General features: G+C 37.6%; 3 protein-coding genes across 5 annotated transcripts in view; 2 read left to right on the top strand and 1 right to left on the bottom strand.

Moving 5' to 3' along the window:
• LOC125227792 (sodium-coupled monocarboxylate transporter 1-like) overlaps positions 1-2,649 on the top strand; it is a 38,332-nt gene extending 35,683 nt beyond the window's left edge. For both annotated transcript variants that reach the window (XM_048132134.1, XM_048132133.1), the window contains exon 13: positions 1,273-2,649. In XM_048132134.1, the coding sequence (XP_047988091.1) occupies positions 1,273-1,500 (228 nt within the window). In that variant the 3' untranslated portion in view covers positions 1,501-2,649. The remainder of the gene's footprint in view (positions 1-1,272) is intronic.
• LOC125227800 (Golgi reassembly-stacking protein 2) lies at positions 2,645-10,953 on the bottom strand. The gene is given in 7 exon segments (XM_048132145.1): positions 2,645-3,650; positions 4,190-4,472; positions 4,755-5,069; positions 5,162-5,362; positions 5,364-5,447; positions 5,531-5,632; positions 10,836-10,953. Coding segments are annotated over 6 exon segments (1,326 nt in total). The 5' UTR covers positions 5,594-5,632; positions 10,836-10,953; the 3' UTR covers positions 2,645-3,270.
• Positions 10,954-12,025: 1,072 nt separating this feature from the next.
• LOC125227795 (hyccin) lies at positions 12,026-23,491 on the top strand. 2 transcript variants are annotated; one of them, XM_048132140.1, is made up of 8 exons: positions 12,026-12,075; positions 14,940-15,156; positions 15,800-15,965; positions 16,072-16,166; positions 16,634-16,851; positions 16,927-17,180; positions 17,333-17,449; positions 22,479-23,491. In XM_048132140.1, the coding sequence occupies exons 1-8, from the start codon at positions 12,062-12,064 to the stop codon at positions 22,928-22,930; spliced, it is 1,533 nt and encodes a 510-aa protein (XP_047988097.1). In that variant the 5' UTR covers positions 12,026-12,061; the 3' UTR covers positions 22,931-23,491. The 2 variants fall into 2 exon arrangements, with proteins under 2 accessions (XP_047988097.1, XP_047988098.1); XM_048132141.1 differs by lacking the exon at positions 12,026-12,075 and adding an exon at positions 14,380-14,569.

Raw genomic sequence — 23,491 nt, 5'->3', positions numbered from 1 at the left:
TTACTTATTTGGTATAGCCCTTTAGTGGCAGATGTGTACAGACATATTGAGCATCGGAAAGTGTGAAACCACCACTATAAATGTCCATTTTATGGAAAATTTTGAGGTAAATATTATTAATACCACACTTTTCCGCTGTCGTATTGGTATAGAAAATGCCTAGTGAACTTATTTTATTAACCGCCGCACCCAAATCTCAAGGAAGTTGGTTTTCATATCTCCGATATCTCCATCGTTACTAGACCGATTTTGAAAAATTTTTTTTTGATCGAATGTATATGCATACAGATTGGACCCATTTTTATCAGAACCCAGTTCTGATGATGGGATCCTGGTGAAATCGAGGGAACTCCTCAAATCTGAAAGGCATACATATAGTGATTTTTGTGTTTTTATAAGAACAGCATTCACTTACGTCCAGAACAGTGACATTTGGTGCAGTGGAATTGCTGATGAAGATTAGAACGGAACTCCTCAAATCTAAACAGCACGCTATAATGACTTTGATATTTTATAAGAACAGCTTGCGTTTACTTTCAGAACAGTGAAATTTGGTGCAGTGGAACTTCTGATGATGGTCAGAACGGAACCCCTCAAATCTGAACGGCACACTTATAGTGACTTTGGTATTTTTATAAGAACAGCTTGCGTTTACTTTCAGAACAGTGACATTTGGTGCAGTGGAACTTCTAATGATGATCAGAACGGAACTCCTCAAATCTGAATGGCACACTTATAGTGACTTTCGTATTTTTATAATAAAAGCATGCATTTAGGTTCAGACTAGTGACATTTATTCGTTAGGAGATTTGTTCTCTTTGTTATGCTTACATAAATATTAAGTTATCAAGTCAAATTCTGTCAAGCTCGATTTCTTATATGTAATCGGATATCGGATTCATGAGGAATTGAGGAAACTCCTCAAATCTTACCGGTATACGTAGGTATATTCATTAAATTTGTGTTTCCATCAAATAATCAAAGATTTATATTAAAGGCAGTTTTAAAAATTACTTACACATTTCTACATAATCCAACATTCGCAAGCACTTTTCACCAGAACCCCAAAAGCGGCGGTTTTTTTTTCTTAAAAATTATTTACTTTACAATTGGCGTTTGTAGATGTACGATAGTCAACTTGGCTAGGCCAAGTTGTAGGGATTAATGGATGGATATGTTGCAAGTGTGACAATTTTTTACTAACTCCTTAACTGTTGATGCCTACCTACTCCCATAACATTTTTGATAAACCAATGACCTATTATTTTCCAGTCAATACTGCGTCTCCCGGCGCGCCTGGGATCGGAGCGGCGACGCAGCTCGAGCGTGCGGCCGCCCAGCATGGCCGACGACAAGGACACGCGGCGCCGGCGCCGCCTGTCCGAGCTGGCGGGCGGCGTGTTCTACAGCGACGCGGGCCTCGCCTACGGGCACGACAACCTCGCGCTCGCGCACGCCGCTAAAGAGCCAGAGGACTACAATCCGAACCATACCCCATGAAACCACAGATAACCCCATTGATTAATTACTCGTGTTATACATCAGTGGGAACGTCTTCTAGGAGATCTGCAGTTTTATTTGTGCTTGCAAACAGTAGGTGCAATATTCCTACTAGCGTGCAATAAGTTGGCCAAAGAATTTAGAATAAAGCAAAAATTGATTTAATGTTACGTTTTAGAAATAGGTACCTACTTACACGTAAATTGTCGTCAATACATTTTATTTATTACTACTTACGTATACCATACTTTTTTCTTCAAGTTATACTCAACTATTGTTTTCAATCTCACTGATTCCGTAAAATTATAAATAAGTAAGTATAGGCGAATACGTAGTATAGCTTCTTATTTACTGTGAAGACAGCTAATTATAATATTTAAATTTATATAAAGAAATTGGCTATTAAACTTACAAAAGCAATTAGAAGTGAAAAGCAGGTGATCACAAAATGAATACGGCATTCAATTAAAATTACCTGTCTTTATTTACTGACGTCTCTGACAGTAGGTAATCATAATATTCATAATTCTGGCACATGAAATAACTACGTGTATTCGATAAAGTATGCGTGAAATTAATTTTACCGCCTGTAGTAAGTTCTCTAATCTCGGACACCCATAACAATTGCATACTCGTATTTACACGGACATACTTGCGGTTGATATGAGATCACTAATACCTACCTACTAATAATAATGCACCTTTTTAACTACATCAGTGGATAAGGAGTTACCATAATAGCATACTTTAAAAATGGATGATAAGTTGCATTTTTCCACAATAGGGTCACAATCATTTTAACTACAAATTTTAACTTGATGCCCAAAGCTGGCTGGTATGATGATTTTCAATCGTAAATATTAGTATTATATTTAAATCAAAATCATCATTTATTAGCCGGGTCCACACAGAGCGAGGCCCGCCGCGAGGAAAACGTGCCTCGGCCGAGGCAATGAGTGCGTTATGCTCGGCCGCGTAACCTGCCTCGTTCTCGTGAACATATTGTCTCGCGACGTGCCTCGCTCTGTGTGGACCCAACTATTGATAAATGATTTCCGACCATACCTTACCCTTTTTATGGCGATCGTAAGGATGAATATGAATTATGTTAGTTTTTTATGTAAAAATAGTAAAGAAAAACTAATTTTATGTTTCGTTTCATTTTAATTTTAATCACGACATAATTGATAACATAAACATTAGAAGGCAGATAGGTAAGTAAAAAAATCAAAATGTCTGTGGATACCGTAGGTAATGTAGATTCGATTTAACATCACAGCATTAACTTTAAGGGCCAGTTACATCAACCACATTAGACAGACACATCATCGTCACCCAGCAGTAGTCTATGGAACTTCCCATACAATAAAATTTATCGAAAGCTTTAACGGTGACAGACGGTTTGATGCGACCGGCCCTTAAACTTGTTTCGTAAAATGCTTTTGTTAAGCACTAAACTGCCTTCGATTTTCAGTCAGAAAATTGCAAATAAAACAAATACAGTCATAAAAAGAATCTATACTGATGCTAAATCATTGCCACAATGATTTCATTTATACCTTTGGCCGATATAATTTCATATTTTTCATACGCCAATACCGTCCTTATCATACTAATTATAGTCGGAAATACATTGGTAACATTGATAAGTCAACAGTTGCCAGAATTCATTTATAAATAATAATATTGAATATAAATATTATAACGTAACATAAAAGTATGCGGAATATTGGAAAAAATTTCTAATTGGTAAAATAAATTTGTGTATTTTCACGACAGCAAATCTGGCTGTTGTAATGTCTGTTGCTGGTGTATTTCTTGCATTGTGGAGACAGGCAAAGTTGCACTGACCGTGATTGAAGGCATTCCTGGTAACGACACGGGCGTGACTACTGGTAGACCACTCGACATCGGCGGCGGCTGAACAGGCGCAAAGGTACTCATATCAAATGTTGGGACTAAGTTTGGAGCCGTTTGCGGGATGGGAACGGGTGGCGGCACTTGGGACTGAGTGTAGTTAGGCATCATCGGTATATATGGTTGAGGCTGGTTCATGGGAATCCCGGGCAAGCTGGGCAGCGGCGCAGGGGGTTGCATGTTTGACACTGATGGTATGCTCCCCAAATTGGTTAAAGTAGTATCGGCCAGATCTGAAAATTAACATTTATATGGTATAAATTGAAATGATTCATATCATCATTACCATTGGGGTCAATTTCATTAGCATTTCCATGTTTATTTTTTAATTGATACAAGCACACATAAGAAGCACTTCAAATATCAACTCAATTCTATGCAAATAAAGCTATTCTATTCTATTCAACCTTACTAATTAAGAAAGAAAAGTAATGTAAATTTGTATCAATTATAATATTTTTCGAATAATAAAATCAAAAATAGTTATAAACTGAAACAGATACCATAGTGCAGATTTAGTGTGAAAAGCTTTTCCTTCGTATTTTTTCCAGAAACATTTGTATTTGTCATGCTGGTTCAGACAGTGTCAGTACGTCTTGTACTGAGACTGATTGAAATAGCATGATAAGTTCATATGTTGCCATAAAAATATGAAGGAAAAGCTTTCCACACTACATCTGTAGAGTTACTGCTAATAAATAAAAACATTTAAATGAAATAATTTGATTTGTTCCCTAATAGAAAATAATAAGTATCTACAATTTATACTTACTACTAGAATAGGCAGCCATGTTAGAAACCATAGACTGAGCTTGGGAAGTTGGGTATGGCTGTATTAATGGCTGTTGACTCAGCTGCTCATGCTGATTGCTTGCTGGTGCATTGCTGGCAGGAAAGCTCCCAGGGTTAACCATTGGAACTCCAGACAAGAATGGTGGGGGTGATACACTTGAAACTTGAGGTGCACCCATCAGAGGAGTCTTGTCTTCATTTAGGTTCAAATTTTGTATGTCAGAAACCAAGTTGTTTTGGATTTCGGGAGATTGTAGTGGAACCTAAAAAGAATTATTACAATTTAATACCTTTTCAGTCAAGATACAGATTTATTATGGTTTATAGCAGAAATGGACATAATAATAAGCCAGGGGTCTATTGCATAACAATTTACAAATTGTATTACAAATGGAACATTCTTTCTTATAAAAGGAATTTGATGAGGACTGCCACTTGCAATATGAGTTGTAAATTGTTATGCAATAGGCCCCTGGTCAAACAGAAGATTCAGTAGGTAAGCAGCTAAGGATGAAATATATTATTTCAGTAGTCTATGGTCTTACCTTAGGGGTATTACTGTAGGGAGTTTGGGTTGGTGCTGTAGGGGGACTTCTAATTGGAATCCTGTGCAGGTAGCCATAGCCTATACCACACCCAAGACTACCTTCACCTCCCCAGCTCAAGTTGGGGGTGATCAGCACCTCACGACATGTGTCGTCATTAATGTTGTACACATACAGCTTCAGGGCCCTTCCTTCATGTGCCTCTATGAGAGTAAACAGGTCTTCACTTTCATGCATGATTGAATCAGCTCCAATAATATAATCGGAGAAAGGTCTTAATCCTGCTAACTCTGCTGGTGATGATGGATGTACTTCCTACAAAACACAAATTAATATAAAAGCATACCAAAACTGTAGCTAAATTATAGGATTTATAAAAACTATCAAACATTAACTAGAATACTTACCAAAACATGCCACACATTTTCATTAGCTCCTTCAAAGGAACAGAACCTTATACTGACTCCAAGTAGCCCCTGACCACCCCAGTCAGCTCTAGGCTGTATCAATATCTCTCTCACGGATTGGCTTTTACTGCTGTAAACCATCATTCTTATTGTGGTTCCAACATTTTTCTTAAGTAATTCTTTTAAAGTATCATTGTCCTGGATCTAACCGGACATTTTCTATTGCAACTATAAAATCGAAGAACGCTTCAAGTCCGGCGATCTGACCTGGAGAACCATCCTGGACCTACATAATCAAAACATTGACGTGTTAAAATTTGATGAACGTATCAAAATGTAAGCAATACCTAAGCAATAACCGGTACCAACCCGTAAAACATGATACCCTTCGGAGCCGCCTCCTGGAACTTCAGTGCTTTGGGAAGAACCCATAACATTAGTTTATTAAACAAGATAAAAACTTATTACTATATTATGTGCCTTAGGAAAGCACAGCGTCGCTTTATGAAGATGCAATGTATTTTCTCACCTATTGTCAGATATTTTTATTCGATTTCTGAACGTCTTTAGCGTTTCTGAACGAATTATCTGTCACCAGAGGGCGCGCGCGCTTTAGACATGTCATTGCGTGTATTTCTCGCCGCCATATCGGTATTGAAAAATGAGATTGTGAAGAAAAAATAAGAAATATGAGTGCGGAAGAGCACAAAAAGGCCACAGAGACGGAAACTAGCTTCAGGGCTGTTTATGTTCCGTTTTCCGACTCGGAGTTGGAACCTGACCTTACGGGTAAAGTAACGAGAGTAACGGCCCACGCCTTGCTCTCGTGAGGTATGATGCTGATGGCCCATCATTTACAGCTATTTGGCGGCTCGAGGGTATAAAGCGCGTCGGCCTTCCACGCCTTGCTCTCATGAGCCAGTGTTTTTGAGCATCGGCGATCCTCGCCATGTTATCATGAACCATGACCCAGCGTTTTCAGCTCATTAGCGGCTCGCGGGTGAAAGAGAGCATCGGCCATCTTCGCCATGTTCTCATGAGCCATGATCCAGCGTTTTCAGCACTTTAACTGCTCGTGGGTGAAGAAGAACATCGGCGGTCCTCGCCATGTTCTCAGGAGACATGACCCAACATTTTCAGCACATTAGTGACTCGCGGGTGAGAAAGAGCATCGGCGATCTATGCCATGTTCTCATGAGCCAGCGTTTTCAGGCTGCTCGTCGTGGTCGTAAGGCGATATAGTGTTGGCTCGAAGCCAACCATCAAGCCGTTATCAATCAATGCTGTTGTTGCTTCTAAATCAAGATTTCCTGGCGACCATGCCACTACAAGCATCCAGGCACTAAGCAGAACCTTCCAGAGAATTAAAGAGTGACAGAGATGAAACAAGATGGAAAAGTCAAAGTGAAATTAAAGATTATTCTGTAATCTTTATGAAGCCTTCCAGAAAGGACCTGCTACTAACGTAGAGGGGCTACATAATTGTATGATGAACCAGTATTAACAGACTTTGCAGTAAACAAAGAACTTTCCTCTAAAGAAAGGGAATGAACGTCTCAAAACATAGAGTTATGCAAGTTTGTCTAGTGCAATACTGAGACAAAATTAACTAGTTCGCACAGGCCTACACTTACACTATTGTATTTACAAGGCTACCCGGAAGGTGAACAGAATGTATTTCAGAAGAGAAAGTGTGGAAGACAGCAAGTTGTAGAAAACAGAATATTCATGTTGATATTGGAAGAACAATAATGCTACAGGATAATAGATAGATAAGAAGATTTAAAAGTAGAACCTTACTAAGAAGAATTCAAACCAACCATGAGAGCAATACACTAGAATTGTTTGTAAAACTTTAGGCAGAACATGGCAAAAGGGAAGAAATTCAATATTTCTACGGGACAATTATATCATAACCCGCTTGTGCCTATGTTTTCAGTTGCTTCTTGGTTTCATTAAATAATTTACTAGGAGAGTTAAGAAAAATATGAAAAGAAAGAGAACTAAGTTATATGGAAAACCACACAGTCACTGCACTACAGGTAAAGTTTTGTGATGAAGTTGATAATATGATGAGCTCAGGCTCAGAACCAGTAAAGTTGTCACCAGTGACAAATCTAGCATATCTTTTACTCAAGAGTAGCCAGTTATTTTTCACAACACCTGTAGTAGAGCAATTAACAACTAACCCATTCTAAGAGAGAATAGAAGAAGAGTTTGAGTGTATTAAGCGAGTGATCTGAGCATGGTTTAGTACCAAATAAATGTATATTATGCTTGAAGATTTAAGTAAATAATGAATGAAAGAGAGATGGTTTATCCATGTTTGAGTAACATAGGACAAGGCAAGAACTAGAGAAAATAATTTCTCTTATGTGCCACCTATAATATATATGAGAGATACTCCTAAGTACTTCTCCCTTTTGGCCTTTTATTGGCATCCTGCCCCTGTGCAGGATTAACTTTCTGGGTCGCGGAGACCTTTATGAAAGACACACTGCCTTTACCATTCCATGTGCCAGCATCTGTCTTGGCCTTTTCCTTGTCACAGCACCTTTATGGAAAGAACGAGCTGGGTAGTGATGACGCTGCAAAAGAGATACTTTGCAATATTTTAGCGAAACAAAGTTCTGATTGCCATTACCACCTTTCCTTGTGAGGGATTAACATGCTGGGTCTCGGAGACCACATGTGAGTGAGGTTGCCTTGGGCTAGTAAACCTACATGATTCCTTGTCCCATCTGAGCATTTTGCAGTCCTGAGTAGGGCCAGACAACAGTGTGGTTGGACATTATTAGGAAGATAATCTGGACTGGTGTCGAGTGTCATGGAACTCATGCCTATGTCAGAGCTGATGGTGATGCCTACTAAATCAATAGAGTATCCTGCATGAAAATAGAAGATTACTTCTCAGTCCAGAAAAGTCTGGAGAATAACCACATGAAATGCAACACCGGCTGTGACTCCCGAACAGATAAATATAGTTTATTCATACACAGTGTAAACAAAGATTAAAGAACTGATGTACAACAATAAGAGTAGCACCAGATACTTAAAGTTGACTCATTACTCTCACGTGCAAGTAAGGAATTCTAGAGAGGATAGAAACGTTAGATAATAGAACGGTGGGTCAGAGTTATCCATCAGGCAGCAGTAATAATTCACTCTAGATACTGAGTAGCTTAAACTGTGATGTTTAAGATGGCATAAAGACTAATTTAATTGAAGATGAAAAAGCAAGCAGATTAAAATGCATTTATGAAGGCTAAATAAAACTATATGCCAGTTTTTTATACAAAGTCTCGCACAGCTTCTCAATTTGGCTATGGCAGATCAATGAAGCATAAGATGTCATACAACTGTTACTACTGTTAGACATACATCACAATTGCAAACTGACTGTTTTCTACAATTGTCAGCTGCTACACAATAGCCTGTTGTGAAAGGCACCTAACCTTACTCTGGCAGCCACCTCGGAGGTGGTCACCCTGCCATATTAAGCCATTGTGTTAAAATACTTCAGATTGAATTTCAGAGACAGTTAACAAATTGTGAAACAACCTTGATGAGGCTGATAATCTAGCCTTCTTCCTTGTGAGTTAGAATACCAGATGAATCCACTTAGTGCTCAGGGCACTAGCGGGTTGTACACACTGAGTCAGGCAGACTTGCTGTCAAGAACGACAGTGGACCATTTCAGGTTATAAAGATTTCATGAGGTGGATAGAGTTGACTCCAGGCCTACCTCCCCCAGCAATAGAGACGCTACAACTGCTGAAAAGGGGGGGGGGGACAAAGGATATTAAGAGACTAAGGAAGACAAAAGTGTTATTGAAAATGAGACTATTTCTATGTAAGTGTTTTAAATAAAATAGACAGTAGAACACCAAAGCAGAGGAAGCAGAGGTACATAGATCAGCTGTTCTGGACTAAAACCTCCTCTAGTTATAATAGTTATAAAGTTAGATACTGCTTTGAACGTCCCTCAACTAGGACGTCAGAATTGCAGATGCCCTCATCTGCAATGCTGCTCACAGTGGTCCAGATCACTCCAGCTGAGCTCACTCTTGTCCTCCCAGGCTGCGGAAGCTAGTATATGACACGCAAGGTGTCACACGGAGAAGATACCCTAGTGCACAAAGGTTGGCTGGTACAAATTGCCCTTTAGTGACCAACTGCCTGTTGGTGTACAACTTCTGAAGTTGCAGTATAAGTTACTGTATTGTTTCTGTTTTGAGGTGCACAATAAAGAGTATGTCTGGTATTGTACCTTTAGCTTTGTGTTAGCTAATACATACAAAATATTTAAGGCTATATCCATATATATATAGTTTAGACAGTGAAGATGACACATCCCTGAAGATTGGAGATCTAATAAAGAATCTCTGAAATGCTTGAAATTCCAGGTTCTTGAACACTGTACCCATCATGTTTCAATTACCTTCAGTTGGTACTCAGACTGGTAGGTAACCAGGGCAATCAACAACCATAAGTAAGTTGCCACATTTGTGAGGGCTTATAACCATTGAGGAAAGCCCCCTTGGGCCAGTAGTGCCAGAAAGCAAGAAAGGTAATAAATCTGTATTTTATTTATTTACAGTCAAGATCCTACACTGTCCTGCAGCTTGGTGCAGACTGGACACCTTAAGTTGTAGTACCTACAGTAGTAGGTACTTAGTACAGGGTACGGGCATAGGTGCCCACTGAGCGACTACCGCTCAGAGGTAGGGGATCATCCACATATTACGTCACACCAAATTTCAGGTTTTTGGACCCCTCCCCCCCCTATGTCACGCTTTTTTGTATCCCTTTAACAGGGCTTGTCACATTTAGTATGACCCCCCCCTCCCCCTTACACTGTGACGTAATATATGGATGACGCCTAGTCGCCTGCTTTGGGCAGGCTGTAGGAACTTCCTATAGAAGCTTGCCTACAAACAGGTAGTTGGCAGAGCTACAATATTTAAATAAGTACTAATGCCGAGAGATTGATTGCACAGGTACGCGACATATAATTTAAATGTACCTATCTTAAACATTGTAACATTTAGTTTGATTGTTACTGACTATCATGATCAATTGAGTGTTTAGGGTAAGACACGATATCTCAGATCAAATGCTGTGAGAGACAGGACTGACTGATATAAGCTATTGCTATTAGAACAGTGTGCAATTATACTTTAGTCCGTATGAGAACAGACCCTTGCTCTAAGTAAGTCTGTTAATTTTGTACCTTAAAATATTAATAAAAAATTAGGGACATGCCTCCCATCTAATCAATTTATGTTCATTCTTACTAATGAACTGATTAACATTATCATCAAATTGCGTGTAAAATTGTCACCAGCAGATAACAAACACGTCTTCATAAAGCGACGCTGTGCTTTCCTAAGGCACATAATATAACCGTTTTACATAACAATAAAACGATTATTATGTGCCGAGAGAAAGCACAGCGTCGCAGGAAGTTTCTTCCTGGTGAAGTACGCCATGACATGTCTAAAGCGCGCGCGCCCTCTGGTGACAGATAATTCGTTCAGAAACGCTAAAGACGTTCAGAAATCGAATAAAAATATCTGACAATAGGTGAGAAAATACATTGCATCTTCATAAAGCGACGCTGTGCTTTCTCTCGGCACATAATAATCGTTTTATTGTTATGTAAAACGGTTATAATTTATTACAAACGAATGACAAGAAATACAAGTATAGCTATGAGAATATGACTTGACTTTGACAACCAATTTGACAGTTGACCATATTACGTGGCAGTTGGCACAACCGTAAATTGGAACGTTTGGGCAGTTGTGTTGTATTAGGCTCCCCACAGACAGTCTTAAAAATTCATAATCTTAAAAAAAACTTGTATGCAATCTGACAGTTCAAACTGACACTGACAAGACACTGACAGATCTGAACTGTCAGATTGCATACAAGTTTTTTTTAAGATTATGAATTTTTAAGACTGTCTGTGGGGAGCCTAAAGCTAGGAACATACTACGCGGACGTCCGTCGTAAAACGACCGCGACCGCGACCTATCAGTGTGCACGGAACAAAACATATCTATCTCTATCGCGCTTGTGTATTGGCGCGACAGAGCCAGCGGCGTATCGCTTTCGTTTGGCGTCGGAGAAATGCCATTCGGCTACGGGGCCAGAGAGCCAGATTTCGATCGGACGTCCGTGCGCTCAAGGCCACGTCCGCGTCCGTCGACCGATAGTTTGCACGGTTATGTGTATTTCCATTGTCCAGATTCCCGTCCGCGGTCGATTTACGACGGACGTCCGCGTAGTATGTTCCTAGCTTAAGGCTCCCCACAGACAGTCTTAAAAATTCATAATCTTAAAAAAAACTTGTATGCAATCTGACAGTTCAGATCTGTCAGTGTCTTGTCAGTGTCAGTTTGAACTGTCAGATTGCATACAAGTTTTTTTTAAGATTATGAATTTTTAAGACTGTCTGTGGGGAGCCTAAGGTCACACGATAAAGGCCAGTCCAAATGGGTCAAATTTTGACCAACAGAACTTGAACAGAATGCAAAAGTATTCGACGGGATCCCCTAAAAGCGCTATAATAGCTATTCTGCTAGCGCTTTTACATATCTATGGCCGAATACCGCATCGCAAGAAGGCTGTGCAAGAAGGTCACCTATGAGTGAGTGCGATAAAAATATAGCTCCTTCTCGCTCTGACTTATGGTGGGCCTTGACGAGGTGTGATAAGTTATGTTACGACACTTACGACTTTAAAGAGTTTATTGAGGAAATAAAATATTTAAAAAAAGTTGGTTGTCTGTAAAGTCGGTTTACGGACAGTAGTATAGACAGGGGCAGCTCACTCCGCGATTCTATCGCCGCGCTACAAAGTACATGCTGGCGGCCGCGAGTTCGCGGCCTAATAATGAGTGGCGCGCGGTGCGTTTTCACGGAACTCACGTTCCCACTTTCTATTGTTACTTTACGTCGCGAGTTTTTTAAAGCTTCTTTTAAAGTGAATGGCTTATAATGCTTAGTTAAATAAACATCATCAATAAAATAGGACAATATTACACAGATCTACTATTGCTTAAGTCTCACGGAAAAGTTCAATAAGGCTTGTGATGTTGGGATTTCAACAATAATATATAAATACTGTACATGTATATACCTAGAAAGTACCCAAGACTTGAATATAATAGCATTTTATATGAGTATTAAATCGTTTTAATTCATAGGCAACCCTATCGTCCGACGCTGCGCACGTGCGGCTCGTTTCTTTGTTAGAATTTTGTAGGCATTCAAAAGGCGGCATTTCGTGAACATCAAAGCAGTGGGCCTTCTGTACTTGTACTATTATATATTCTGAGGTATAGATTAAACGATGAGATATTCAAATGCAAGAATTACTTATCTATATTGCCGCAATTGTATTGAACACACATGAAAATCACAATAACATTTCACATTTAAACATTTGAGTTCACGTGTATCTTTTATGCTAGGCTAGGCGCGATGATTGCGACCGGTGTGATTAATACGTTAGGCCGTTTTCACATTAAATTTATCCGATCCGATATCGGATGTCGGAAGGGTTTCAATAGAAAAAATCCAAGATGGCGCCTGTAATGTATGGGATATCGGTCCGACATCCGATATCGGATCGGATAATGTGAAAACGCACTTAGGGTCGCCGCGCCGGTCGGTCGGCCTAATGAAATAAAATGCAAAAATATTTTATGAATTTTATGATTTACTTTTATAAAATAGTCATTTACTTTTTTACCTTCCCTAGACTTTAGGCAGGTAGGTATAAAATACACGCGGACATCGCATATGAAACTTAAAAAAGACTCGCGACGTAAAGTAACAATAAAAAGTCCTAACGTGTGTTCCGTGAGAACGCGCGCCACCCCTGATTAGGCCGCGAACTCGCGGCCCCCAGCATGTACTTGTAGCGCGGCGATAGAATCGCGGAGTGAGCCGCCCCTGGTTAAGAGCAGCTCGGGCTCGAGCGGTGCGCCGGCCGCCGCGAACAGGCGCCGCCGCCGCCGCGCCGGCACCGCGCCCGGCATGCCAACCACCACATTCGCTCTTGGCACTTGCAGCCCCATTCTCTCAAGCACGGATGCGTCATCTACTCTATGGTGAAACAGTTGGCGGTAATGCATAATATGCAGCAGTTTCCGTCTGGTTTCTAGAGTTTGAAGACCAACCATTCCTGTTACGAATAGAGATGGATACATATATGGGTAATATCCGTACAGTCGTTTGTAATTGTGCCGACAGAACTTCCTCTGCACTCTTTCTAGCATAGTGTTTTGTTCTTATTAGAAAGAATGCATTAAAATAAGCATCTTTTATAAATTAAAGTTTTTTTTAAACCTACTAATTTAGGAGTTAGAGTGGTGCAAAGTTGCAAAATTTTCCCGTAGCATTACTAAGGCGCCAGAGACAGAAAGCGATATCGACGGAGCCCCGCTTATTACAGAAACTGCACAGAATAGGAGCCTTCGGCCGTTTGAAGATACCTAACGAACCTAACCTATACCTATATAAAAGTCGTCATTTTGTATCCTAGACCGTTTGCGAGACACGCGTTAATTTTATTAAAGTGCTAGTGCCATTTACTAATCTTAGAACCCTAATATCTCAGTAAATATTAATGGAGAAGAAAAAGTTTATATAACAAAACATCCTTATTTAAACGTGTTCTATATGATTTATCAATATTAACATAGGTTATATTGGTAAAAAAAATCATCGTAAATTTATTAAGTCTCTGGCGCCTTAGTAAATACTATGGGAAAATTCGCAACTTCGTACTGCTCTAACTCCTAAATAAGTAGGTTTTTCAAACAACTTCATTCTATAAAAGATGCTTATTTTAATGCAATCTTTCATGTTTTTAAATTAAATTACAAACACTCAAAAATAATAAACACGGGCGCGCCATCTGTCGCAGCTGTGGTGCTTTACTCAGGCCACACGCTACAACCATACCGAGCGCATCGATCAGCCGCTTAGTTCCAACGCGCGCCAATAGATGGCGCTTAAGCTATATTGGGAAACGGGACAATGACGTCATCTTTAACCGACTTCATTTTCGTGCATGCTGCCCGTAGTAACGAGTTATTAGACGTTATCACGTCAAAAATTCCGTGGTAGCGGTCCGGTCCGGTAATTTGGTATGGCTTTAAAATTTCACACTCAGACTCTGTGGCTAAAAAAAATAATGTGAAAATGAAAACTGTCAGGTTTGGCAGATGGACGAGTAGTTACATTGGATTGGAGTCAAACTCCAATAAATTAGTAAAGTAAAATAATTAAAAATGGTAAATTGCAGAGCAGAAGAATACATATTCAGTTAATAATCAATATTGCCTGGACTACAAATACAAATAAATACCTATGTTACTGCCCTTGTTTTTTGGTAAGGATTAATCATATATATTTTCAAGTGTATTTTATCAAATAACATTTTGTTTTAGCAATTCACAATATAACTAACGTCTAATTCGTCTATGTTAGACTGCTTAATATATTCCACGTTTTTGTCTAACTTATCCTTATCAATTGAAAAGAGCAATGTGGTCATAAAACTCAGGGACATGGATGATGTATTGTGATGAAGCAATCATTACTCACAGCTCTACCTCTTTAATTTCCCTACGGATGCATTGACGTTTTATAAATTGTCAAATTGATATTAGGTTTTAGAATGTATTTATGATATTTTATTAAATGTATGAATTTATTTATATTTTATTTCAATGTATATAATCTAAATTCCATATGTCCAGACCGTCAACCAAAGCAATAATGTCCGACTGGAAGCACCTCATAAATGAATGGCTAAGTGAATATGCATCATTACAAGAAAATGAAATAAAGAGCTTTGCAGCAGAGCATGAGCATAACCATGAAATAGCCACTGCCATTTTTAACCTCTTCTACCATGAAGATGACACTGAGGCCTCTAATGCCAAGGAAAAAGAAAATGAGGCACAATATGAACTGGTATTTTGTTTTCTGATTTTGTAATAAACATGGAGATGGTTTAACCTCGTGTTCAATAAGAAACCTTGAAAATTTTAGTCAGTATGTTAATTAATGGTTTGTTTCTTACTTTACACATGTAGTTGAGCAATAAAGGTAAACAACATTGTTATTAGTTGCACTTTAGAATTGCATTATCACAGGATGTGTCTAATAACCTGACAGATTCAGACAACACAGATATTGTGAGGTTGTGCAATAAAGAGCATTTTTATTGTTGGTATTGAAGCCAGTTGATATTTTTATGCTTATTTTAAGAAGAACTACTGCTGCCAATATGAACTAAACAACATATATTAACCCTCTTCGGCCACAGCAGTATACAAAATTTCCTAAAAACATCAAAACAGTGAACAAATCTTAAACTTGTAACACTAAAGTTGAATTACTATATGTTGATTTAAAAAGCTGAAAATTTGCACAAAGGTTTCATAGACTAAGGGTCTTTGATTGATAACTATTAGGTTTGCTAATTCCAGAAAAGTGTTTTTTCACTCCACCCTAATAGACATGTTAAAGATGTATAGTTATGACTTATACTATTCTACTGTAAATTCAAATTAATGTAGAATTGATTTTGATGTCACTTTTTTTTGTTTTTCAGATGCTAGAAAATGTCTGCGTCCAGCTATTTAGTTTTTATAGGTCCAAAGAAGTTGAGTTACAAAGATTTACTCTTCAGTTTGTTCCAACTCTTATCTACACATATCTCAGCTCAGTGGCTCAGGGTAATAAGAAGTCTTTGAGATGTATTGAAACTCTGCTCATTGGTAAATAAGAATTTTTTACTGTTTTTATATACTAAGTACTAAACAATATTAGAATTTATGATATTCCAGACCCATAATAATTTTTTTTTTTTTTTTTTGCTTTTAGGATTATACAATTTTGAAGTGGTTGATGAAGCGGGGAAACCTAGAGTAGTATCATTTAGACTGCCATCTTTAGCCCAAGCATCAATTTACCATGAGGTATTTATTTCACTATTAATTGTACACCCTAATAAATGGTTTTTGAACTTTCATTAGTATACAGTTTTTATATTGCTAGCTACCAATACTACCTACAGTTAATTAAATCCAAAAATCAACTACTTATGGAACTTACTTTTATGGAACACTACTAAAATATTAAAGTCTAATGAAAGATGATCCCAGTATTTTTTTAAACTGCAACTCTGGATGTCATATCATTGATTGTCATTTGTCACTTTCACAGATTTTGGTAAAAGTTAACAGCGTAATCTATAATTAATAATGAATAAAACCATAAACTAATAAAAAATTAATCCATGTGATCAAGCTGTTGCCGGCTCAAATTGTTTGAAATTGCCATGTTTTTGAGGGATCAACTTTCATTAGCCACTTTAGCCAGACTCTAGTGTTGTAAATTGTCTAAGCCTAACATTGTTTTAAAATAATACTATATATCTTTATAGCCTCTCACATTAGGAGCTCAATTTCTGACAGAAAGTGCTTTGAGGAGATGGGAAGAATGCAACACGAAACTTGTGACTTGGGGGCCTCTTCCACAAGTAGACGTCATCAATGCCCAGAATCGGCCCAAAGTGATGGCTGCGCTTTACTTCATCTACAACCGGCACTTGAGCTTATTGCCCAAATTAGCATTGAGACATTTCTGTATTGCAGCATCCAGGTACAACTTAACTTACTAATTACAAAATAATGTACAGCCTAAATAATTTAATCATTATTATAAATTATCTTGCAGGATAGTTACACAGGGTTTCCATAAAAAATTGAGTACTGCATCAACATCAACTAAAAATACACCAAGAATTCCAGTTTCAAATAACCTCTTGTTGGAGATGGTACAAGGAGCATACTTTGCAATGTTCAATGAGTTCTACACATTAGCTTTTCAAGCAGTTAAAGACATAGACCAAAGGGCTCAGTATGAACTGTTTCCTGATGTCATGTTGGTCACAAGTGCAGTCATGAACTCCTTAAAGAATAATCCATCAGGTAAATCTTCATATTTTTTACTATGGTTTAATTATCATTGAGAACTCAGTTTAATGACATTTCCTAAACCTACCTAAAGGTACGTACACTGTACCTAATTAACAAAGATCATACTAATTGGTACTTGGTTACATTTTAATTTTTATTTATAGGTCAACCATGTGATGGCCCAATGGGCATCAGTGTGGCACTCTCCCCAGCCACGACAACAGTTACTATGTCCAAGTCGATGATTACTAATGCTTCCTTCCGGACAAAGAAACTTCCAGGTAAATACAGTAGTAGATTTGTTAATTATACAATAGAGTTACATAACTGTTTGGTTGCGGAAAGCATTTGTTACATTTCATGTAGTTACCTTCTTAATTAGATAAAAATAAAGAACATTAAACTTTTACTTTCCCTAACTAAACATTATATTAACCCTTTCACCGTCATTACGTCGTTATATACTTAAATTTGCATCAACAATTCAAAAACATACAACAAAGCTATTCCAAATTCGGCATATTGAGAAAGTGTGACGTTCAAAGGGTTAAACTATTTTAATCTCTACCAGTAAAATTGTTTAATCTGGTTATTTCGTTATTTTTCATTTTTTTCATGATCGAAGAGCATCACATTTTTTGCATGCAGCCAGACGAATGCTCATGGCCTCATAGTATTGAAGATGCGTTTTGGAATAAGTACATATTTCCCCACGAGGATGCAACGCATTCTCTTTCGCGGTTCTCGGACGGACTGTTTAAGATATTTGATGGGGATTACTTTAAATTGACTGTGAATAAGTCTCAAAGCATAAAATCGGAATGTTTAGACAGCTCTACTGAATCTCTGACCGAAGTAGACACATTACAGTAACTCAAATACTTTGAATACTCGTTGAATAAATTGGGTAATATATCATTAAATATTTTTGTGAACACAACCGTTGCTATGCACAGACCAGTCGACAGTTAGTGTATTCGTGTCTCAATGTCATCCATTTGTCTAGTCTCATCATCAGATACATAATTTATCCGCACAATAAGCAGGTTTGGTTCAAAAACATCTACCTACGGATAACTTTATTATTTAGAAATATAAGAGTGTGTGTGTGGACTGAGTGAGCACCTTCCGAAAATAAAAAAAAATATGCTGATCATTTAGTAAAAGTTCTAAAACAATTGTAAAACGAATCTCTGAATTTGTAAAAAGATAAATCAAAAGATACAGCCATTAACATGTGCTCACTCAGTTCTCACAAACTACCAACGAAAACAGTGAATATATTCATTTAACATATAATATTTATATACTAACATTTAGTAAAAAATAGGCCAACCTACCTCTATAAATATTAGATCACCTAGTGAAGTATTTAATTTTTTACAAATAGTTTCTTATGCTCACTCAATCCTCACACTTTTGAAAAGCCGAATTTTGATGAAAAACATAAGATTTAGACCGCTATTATATGTGTATAGTTTAGTAAAAGTGAAATGGGAATTTGTAAAATACAAAACGAACCACTAACGTGTCAGGTTTTTTTATAATAAATTTTTGTAAGTGCTCACTCAGTCCACACGTTTTGAGAAAGTTAAAAATGTAAATATCTTACGATTTGTAGCACCTAAGACACTCGAAAGCACTTCAACATTTAGTAAAAATTTTTACTAAATATCCACCATCTAATATTTTATATTCGTTGTCTGGTTTTAAAGATATTCAGACATAACTTTTCTCATACAAATGTATCAAGTAGGGTGACCACACTATGTCGGCTCCTGATTTTCCCCACCTTCCCATTGTCATATTGAGATTGGGAGTTTCGTTCAATTTTGATAATAGTTTATATTAAACTAATACCATATTAATTCTCCATCTGCAAACTGTTTTTAGGTTATGTTCTTGGCCTAGTGATGATGTGTATTGTGTAATTTTTATCGACGTCAGGATAATAACCATATCGACATTCATGCATTAAAAAGGACATGAATGATAATTGGTAAGAAACAAAGAATATAATACTTCACTAGTAAGAAACCAGAACCTGGTAATCTAATCGTGCTAACAGATGAGCGTACCGGATTTGTAAGTGGGAGCGAGAAAATAATTTAACTATTTCTGAGTTTGACCCGACAGATCAGGGTGCGTAGCCGAATGGCACTAATTACGAAACGCTCACGAAACGAAACGCTAGTAGATATCTATCTATATCGGCTACGCACCCTGATCTGTCGGGTCAAACTCAGAAATAGTTAAATTATTTTCTCGCTCCCACTTACAAATCCGGTACGCTCATCTGTTAGCACGATTAGATTACCAGGTTCTGGTTTCTTACTAGTGAAGTATTATATTCTTTGTTTCTTACCAATTATCATTCATGTCCTTTTTAATGCATGAATGTCGATATGGTTATTATCCTGACGTCGATAAAAATTACACAATACACATCATCACTAGGCCAAGAACATAACCTAAAAACAGTTTGCAGATGGAGAATTAATATGGTATTAGTTTAATATAAACTATTATCAAAATTGAACGAAACTCCCCAATCTCAATATGACAATGGGAAGGTGGGGAAAATCAGGAGCCGACATAGTGTGGTCACCCTACTTGATACATTTGTATGAGAAAAGTTATGTCTGAATATCTTTAAAACCAGACAACGAATATAAAATATTAGATGGTGGATATTTAGTAAAAATTTTTACTAAATGTTGAAGTACTTTCGAGTGTCTTAGGTGCTACAAATCGTAAGATATTTACATTTTTAACTTTCTCAAAACGTGTGGACTGAGTGAGCACTTACAAAAATTTATTATAAAAAAACCTGACACGTTAGTGGTTCGTTTTGTATTTTACAAATTCCCATTTCACTTTTACTAAACTATACACATATAATAGCGGTCTAAATCTTATGTTTTTCATGAAAATTCGGCTTTTCAAAAGTGTGAGGATTGAGTGAGCATAAGAAACTATTTGTAAAAAATTAAATACGTCACTAGGTGATCTAATATTTATAGAGGTAGGTTGGCCTATTTTTTACTAAATGTTAGTATATAAATATTTATCTTTTGATTTATCTTTTTACAAATTCAGAGATTCGTTTTACAATTGTTTTAGAACTTTTACTAAATGATCAGCATATTTTTTTTAATTTTCGGAAGGTGCTCACTCAATCCACACACACACAATATAAGAACATACAATACATGCTGTCCAATATGGAACACTTTGTCCACCTAGCTACGCTTATGACAGTTATAATCCTGGGTTCACTCTCATAGGTGTTTGGGTCAGATTTTTGTTGCCAGTGCATCAGTATCACTTAATTTAGCAATATGTATGTACATATACAGGAACACACCGAGTTGACTAAAACATTATAAAGTTCAAATGATGTTTTGTATTTCAATTGCAGATATAAAAGAAATGAAATAAGGAAAATATTTTGTTTCTGCAACTGAATTGTTATAAAAAAAACTTTAATTTTCCCCAGGTATGCCCTAAAATCCCTATAGTATGTTCCTTAGGCAGTAGTAAAGTCACTTGGTAACATCTTAGAACCTTTACAAACTATTTGTGATTAACTAAAATTGGGTCTCACACTTTTAGAGCCAACTGATTTAGGCATTGATGGCTGCCTGATTAACTTTTCATGATTTAGTTACTTATTAATACGAAGGCACAGACACGCACCGTCATCGTTTCCTCTGTTAAAAATTAAACTACCATAATCCTTATTTAAAATAAAAAATGAATCTAAAGGCTTCAGGCGCATCAAATAGTACCTTTATTAAATGTCTTTGGTTTTTAAATAAGTTCAAACGATAAAATGCTATATCGTAGTATCTACTGATCTCTAAAATCTTTGAAATTAACTATTTGAAAGAGCTGCAACAATTTCAAGCTACTCGTACTGCAATCATTCGTATTTCAATGTTGGGAGATCATGCACTGTGATAAAGGAAACAAAACCTGAATAATCTGAAAGTGTCTATAATCTGTTATCACATAAGTGTTATTTGTCGTAGTTAATCAATTTGTGCTTTCCACTAAAATGTCTGTTTTCAGCTTATTCCGACGTGTTATTGTCCAGCATGTCAAATGTTAAATAGGTACAAAAACAATAATGCTACTGCTGTCTGTCGTTGTGGATAACCGATTGTATATTATATGCAGTGATCGGGGTTTTGGTTGCACCGCCGCGGAATACCAAGTCGGAATAGTAAGATTGATACAATTTTAAGCCCGTGTTGCCTTTGGAACTGCTAGAAAATAATGTATTATTATTAAGTCGGCGTAATAATTTTATATGATAAACTACAATATAATAATATTTAGGTTGGCCCGTAATTTTGCCCGAGTTTCAACCAAATCCCCGGTCACAGAATATATATAATATAATATACATATTATAAGAGAAACAGCCTGCCCAACCTACCGCCTCTATGGTACATATGTATAATACAATGCAGGCAAGGCGATGTTCCGCCATATGTGAAAGCAAGAGGTCTAATCGTGTTGTCACGCTCCCACGTGGAGTTATTCGCAGCTGCCCACAGTTACATCTACACAAGTCATGTCTACACAATCTACAAGGAACGACATATGAGGAGTATCTTTTCAAAAGGGAATCTATTCTTATGGTTTTCAACTTTTCATAGATAAATCCGCCTTACAGAAGACCGCAGCCAAATAGCACTAGCCCCTACTCATAGTGTTGTGTTCCTGCCGGTGAGTAAGGCTGCCAGAGCTCAACGAGGGTGCGGTGTGCTAGTGACGGAAGGACCTACGGAACTAATTTGTTCCGTCTATATTGTCCTTTGAGTCGTCGGCAACCCGAACCCTCCTTGGAACTTGTAGTCCTTTTTAGGGTTCCGTAGTAAACTAATCGGTTTTCGGTTTTGCTGTGTACTAAACACAGCAAAAGGGAGTGTACAAGTTTCTAATGGGTTGGCAACGCGCATGTGACACCCCTTGAGTTGCAGGCGTCCATAATAGGTTACGGTGACCGCTTTCCATATACTTGTTTGCCACCGACGTAGTATAAAAAAAGCCCTTTTGAAAAAGATCTCTTCATATATTTCTTAAATATTAGTGGCAATTAGTAAAGAAACCTCAAATCACTTACTTATTTACGTTCAAAGTTCAGTAATTAATCAGTAATGTTAGTTTTGCCGATGAATAAATGACTGCGATTTGACGTGTTCTATATACATTGTCATCTACATGCTCAAATTACTGGCCCAATGCAGTGTAATTTTAAAAATTTGTCAATGAAATAGTATTTATTATTTTTATTTCCAGATGACATTCCTATACAAGCCGGTCAAGCAGTGCCCACGGAGTCGACCGACATGCTGACGTCGATCACGGAGGAGGGCGAGGCGGACTCGGCGCCCATGCAGCGCGGCGGCGCGCGCAGCTCCAAGCAGAAGCTGGCCGGGTTCGCCGTGCTCGGCAAGAAGACCAAAGACGCTAAAGACAAACCCGCCATCGAAAAGAAAGTCACCCTCAAAGAGACCTCCAAAGGTATCTGGAACTCTATCAGCGGAGGCGGGGACATGGCTGAAACGCAGACGAAAACGAGCTCTGTCGATATGACGGATGCGAATGGTAGTATAAAAGACGACAAAACATCCTTAAACTCCGCCCATAATAGTACCGAAAATTCCGATAGTCGATCGCAGATCACCACCGACTCTTTGGACATGGAGACTACTCCTCGTTTCGCCGCCATGCAAGTTAGTTCTGTGTAATTTAGCTACATCGGGATTCAATGGTAACCGTGGTAATTGGTATACTACTTACTCGTAAAATGAATTTATGAAACTATTTCTGAAATAAATGAATACGAGCCTTAAACTTGTTGTGCGTGTGTAGGTGTTTGTTGATCTCTAAAATGTCGAGGTCTCCAGTTACTTAAAGACGGTAGATTGTTAATGGTGTATATGTGTATCTTGTTCAATAATATATTGTGTTTATCGGATTAGTCATTGTGTAGGTATTGAAACCAATCTGAAGTTCTAGAAACTTACTTTTAGGTATTTATTCATATCGGGTTGGGGTAAACTCAAAGATAAATAATTGTGTCCACACAACTCTTCTAAACCCATATGTGTCTTATCGTACCTAAATCCCATTTTCTTTATAAATATTTTGATTGTATCTCAACATACCTCTTGTCAAACCTTATATCTAATGTTATTGCCTACTGCAAATTATATAGAAATGTTATCAATACATAAGAAATTCTTCATACGACATGTAACAAGTTCTGTTATTTTGTCCCCTATGACTATTAAAAGACTTTCAACTAA

This window comes from Leguminivora glycinivorella, chromosome 7 (genome assembly GCF_023078275.1).
Source record: "Leguminivora glycinivorella isolate SPB_JAAS2020 chromosome 7, LegGlyc_1.1, whole genome shotgun sequence".
NCBI lineage: Eukaryota > Metazoa > Arthropoda > Insecta > Lepidoptera > Tortricidae > Leguminivora > Leguminivora glycinivorella.
The sequence above is the reverse complement of the archived record's forward strand: the minus strand, read 5'-3'. Positions and strand labels throughout refer to the sequence as shown.

Bases quoted from the DNA above. Each gene is read 5' to 3' on its own strand.
- LOC125227795 (XM_048132140.1), top strand. The intron at 16,167-16,633 runs GTATTTATTTCA...ATATCTTTATAG, and splicing joins AAGCATCAATTTACCATGAG to CCTCTCACATTAGGAGCTCA. The intron at 16,852-16,926 runs GTACAACTTAAC...ATTATCTTGCAG, and splicing joins TTCTGTATTGCAGCATCCAG to GATAGTTACACAGGGTTTCC.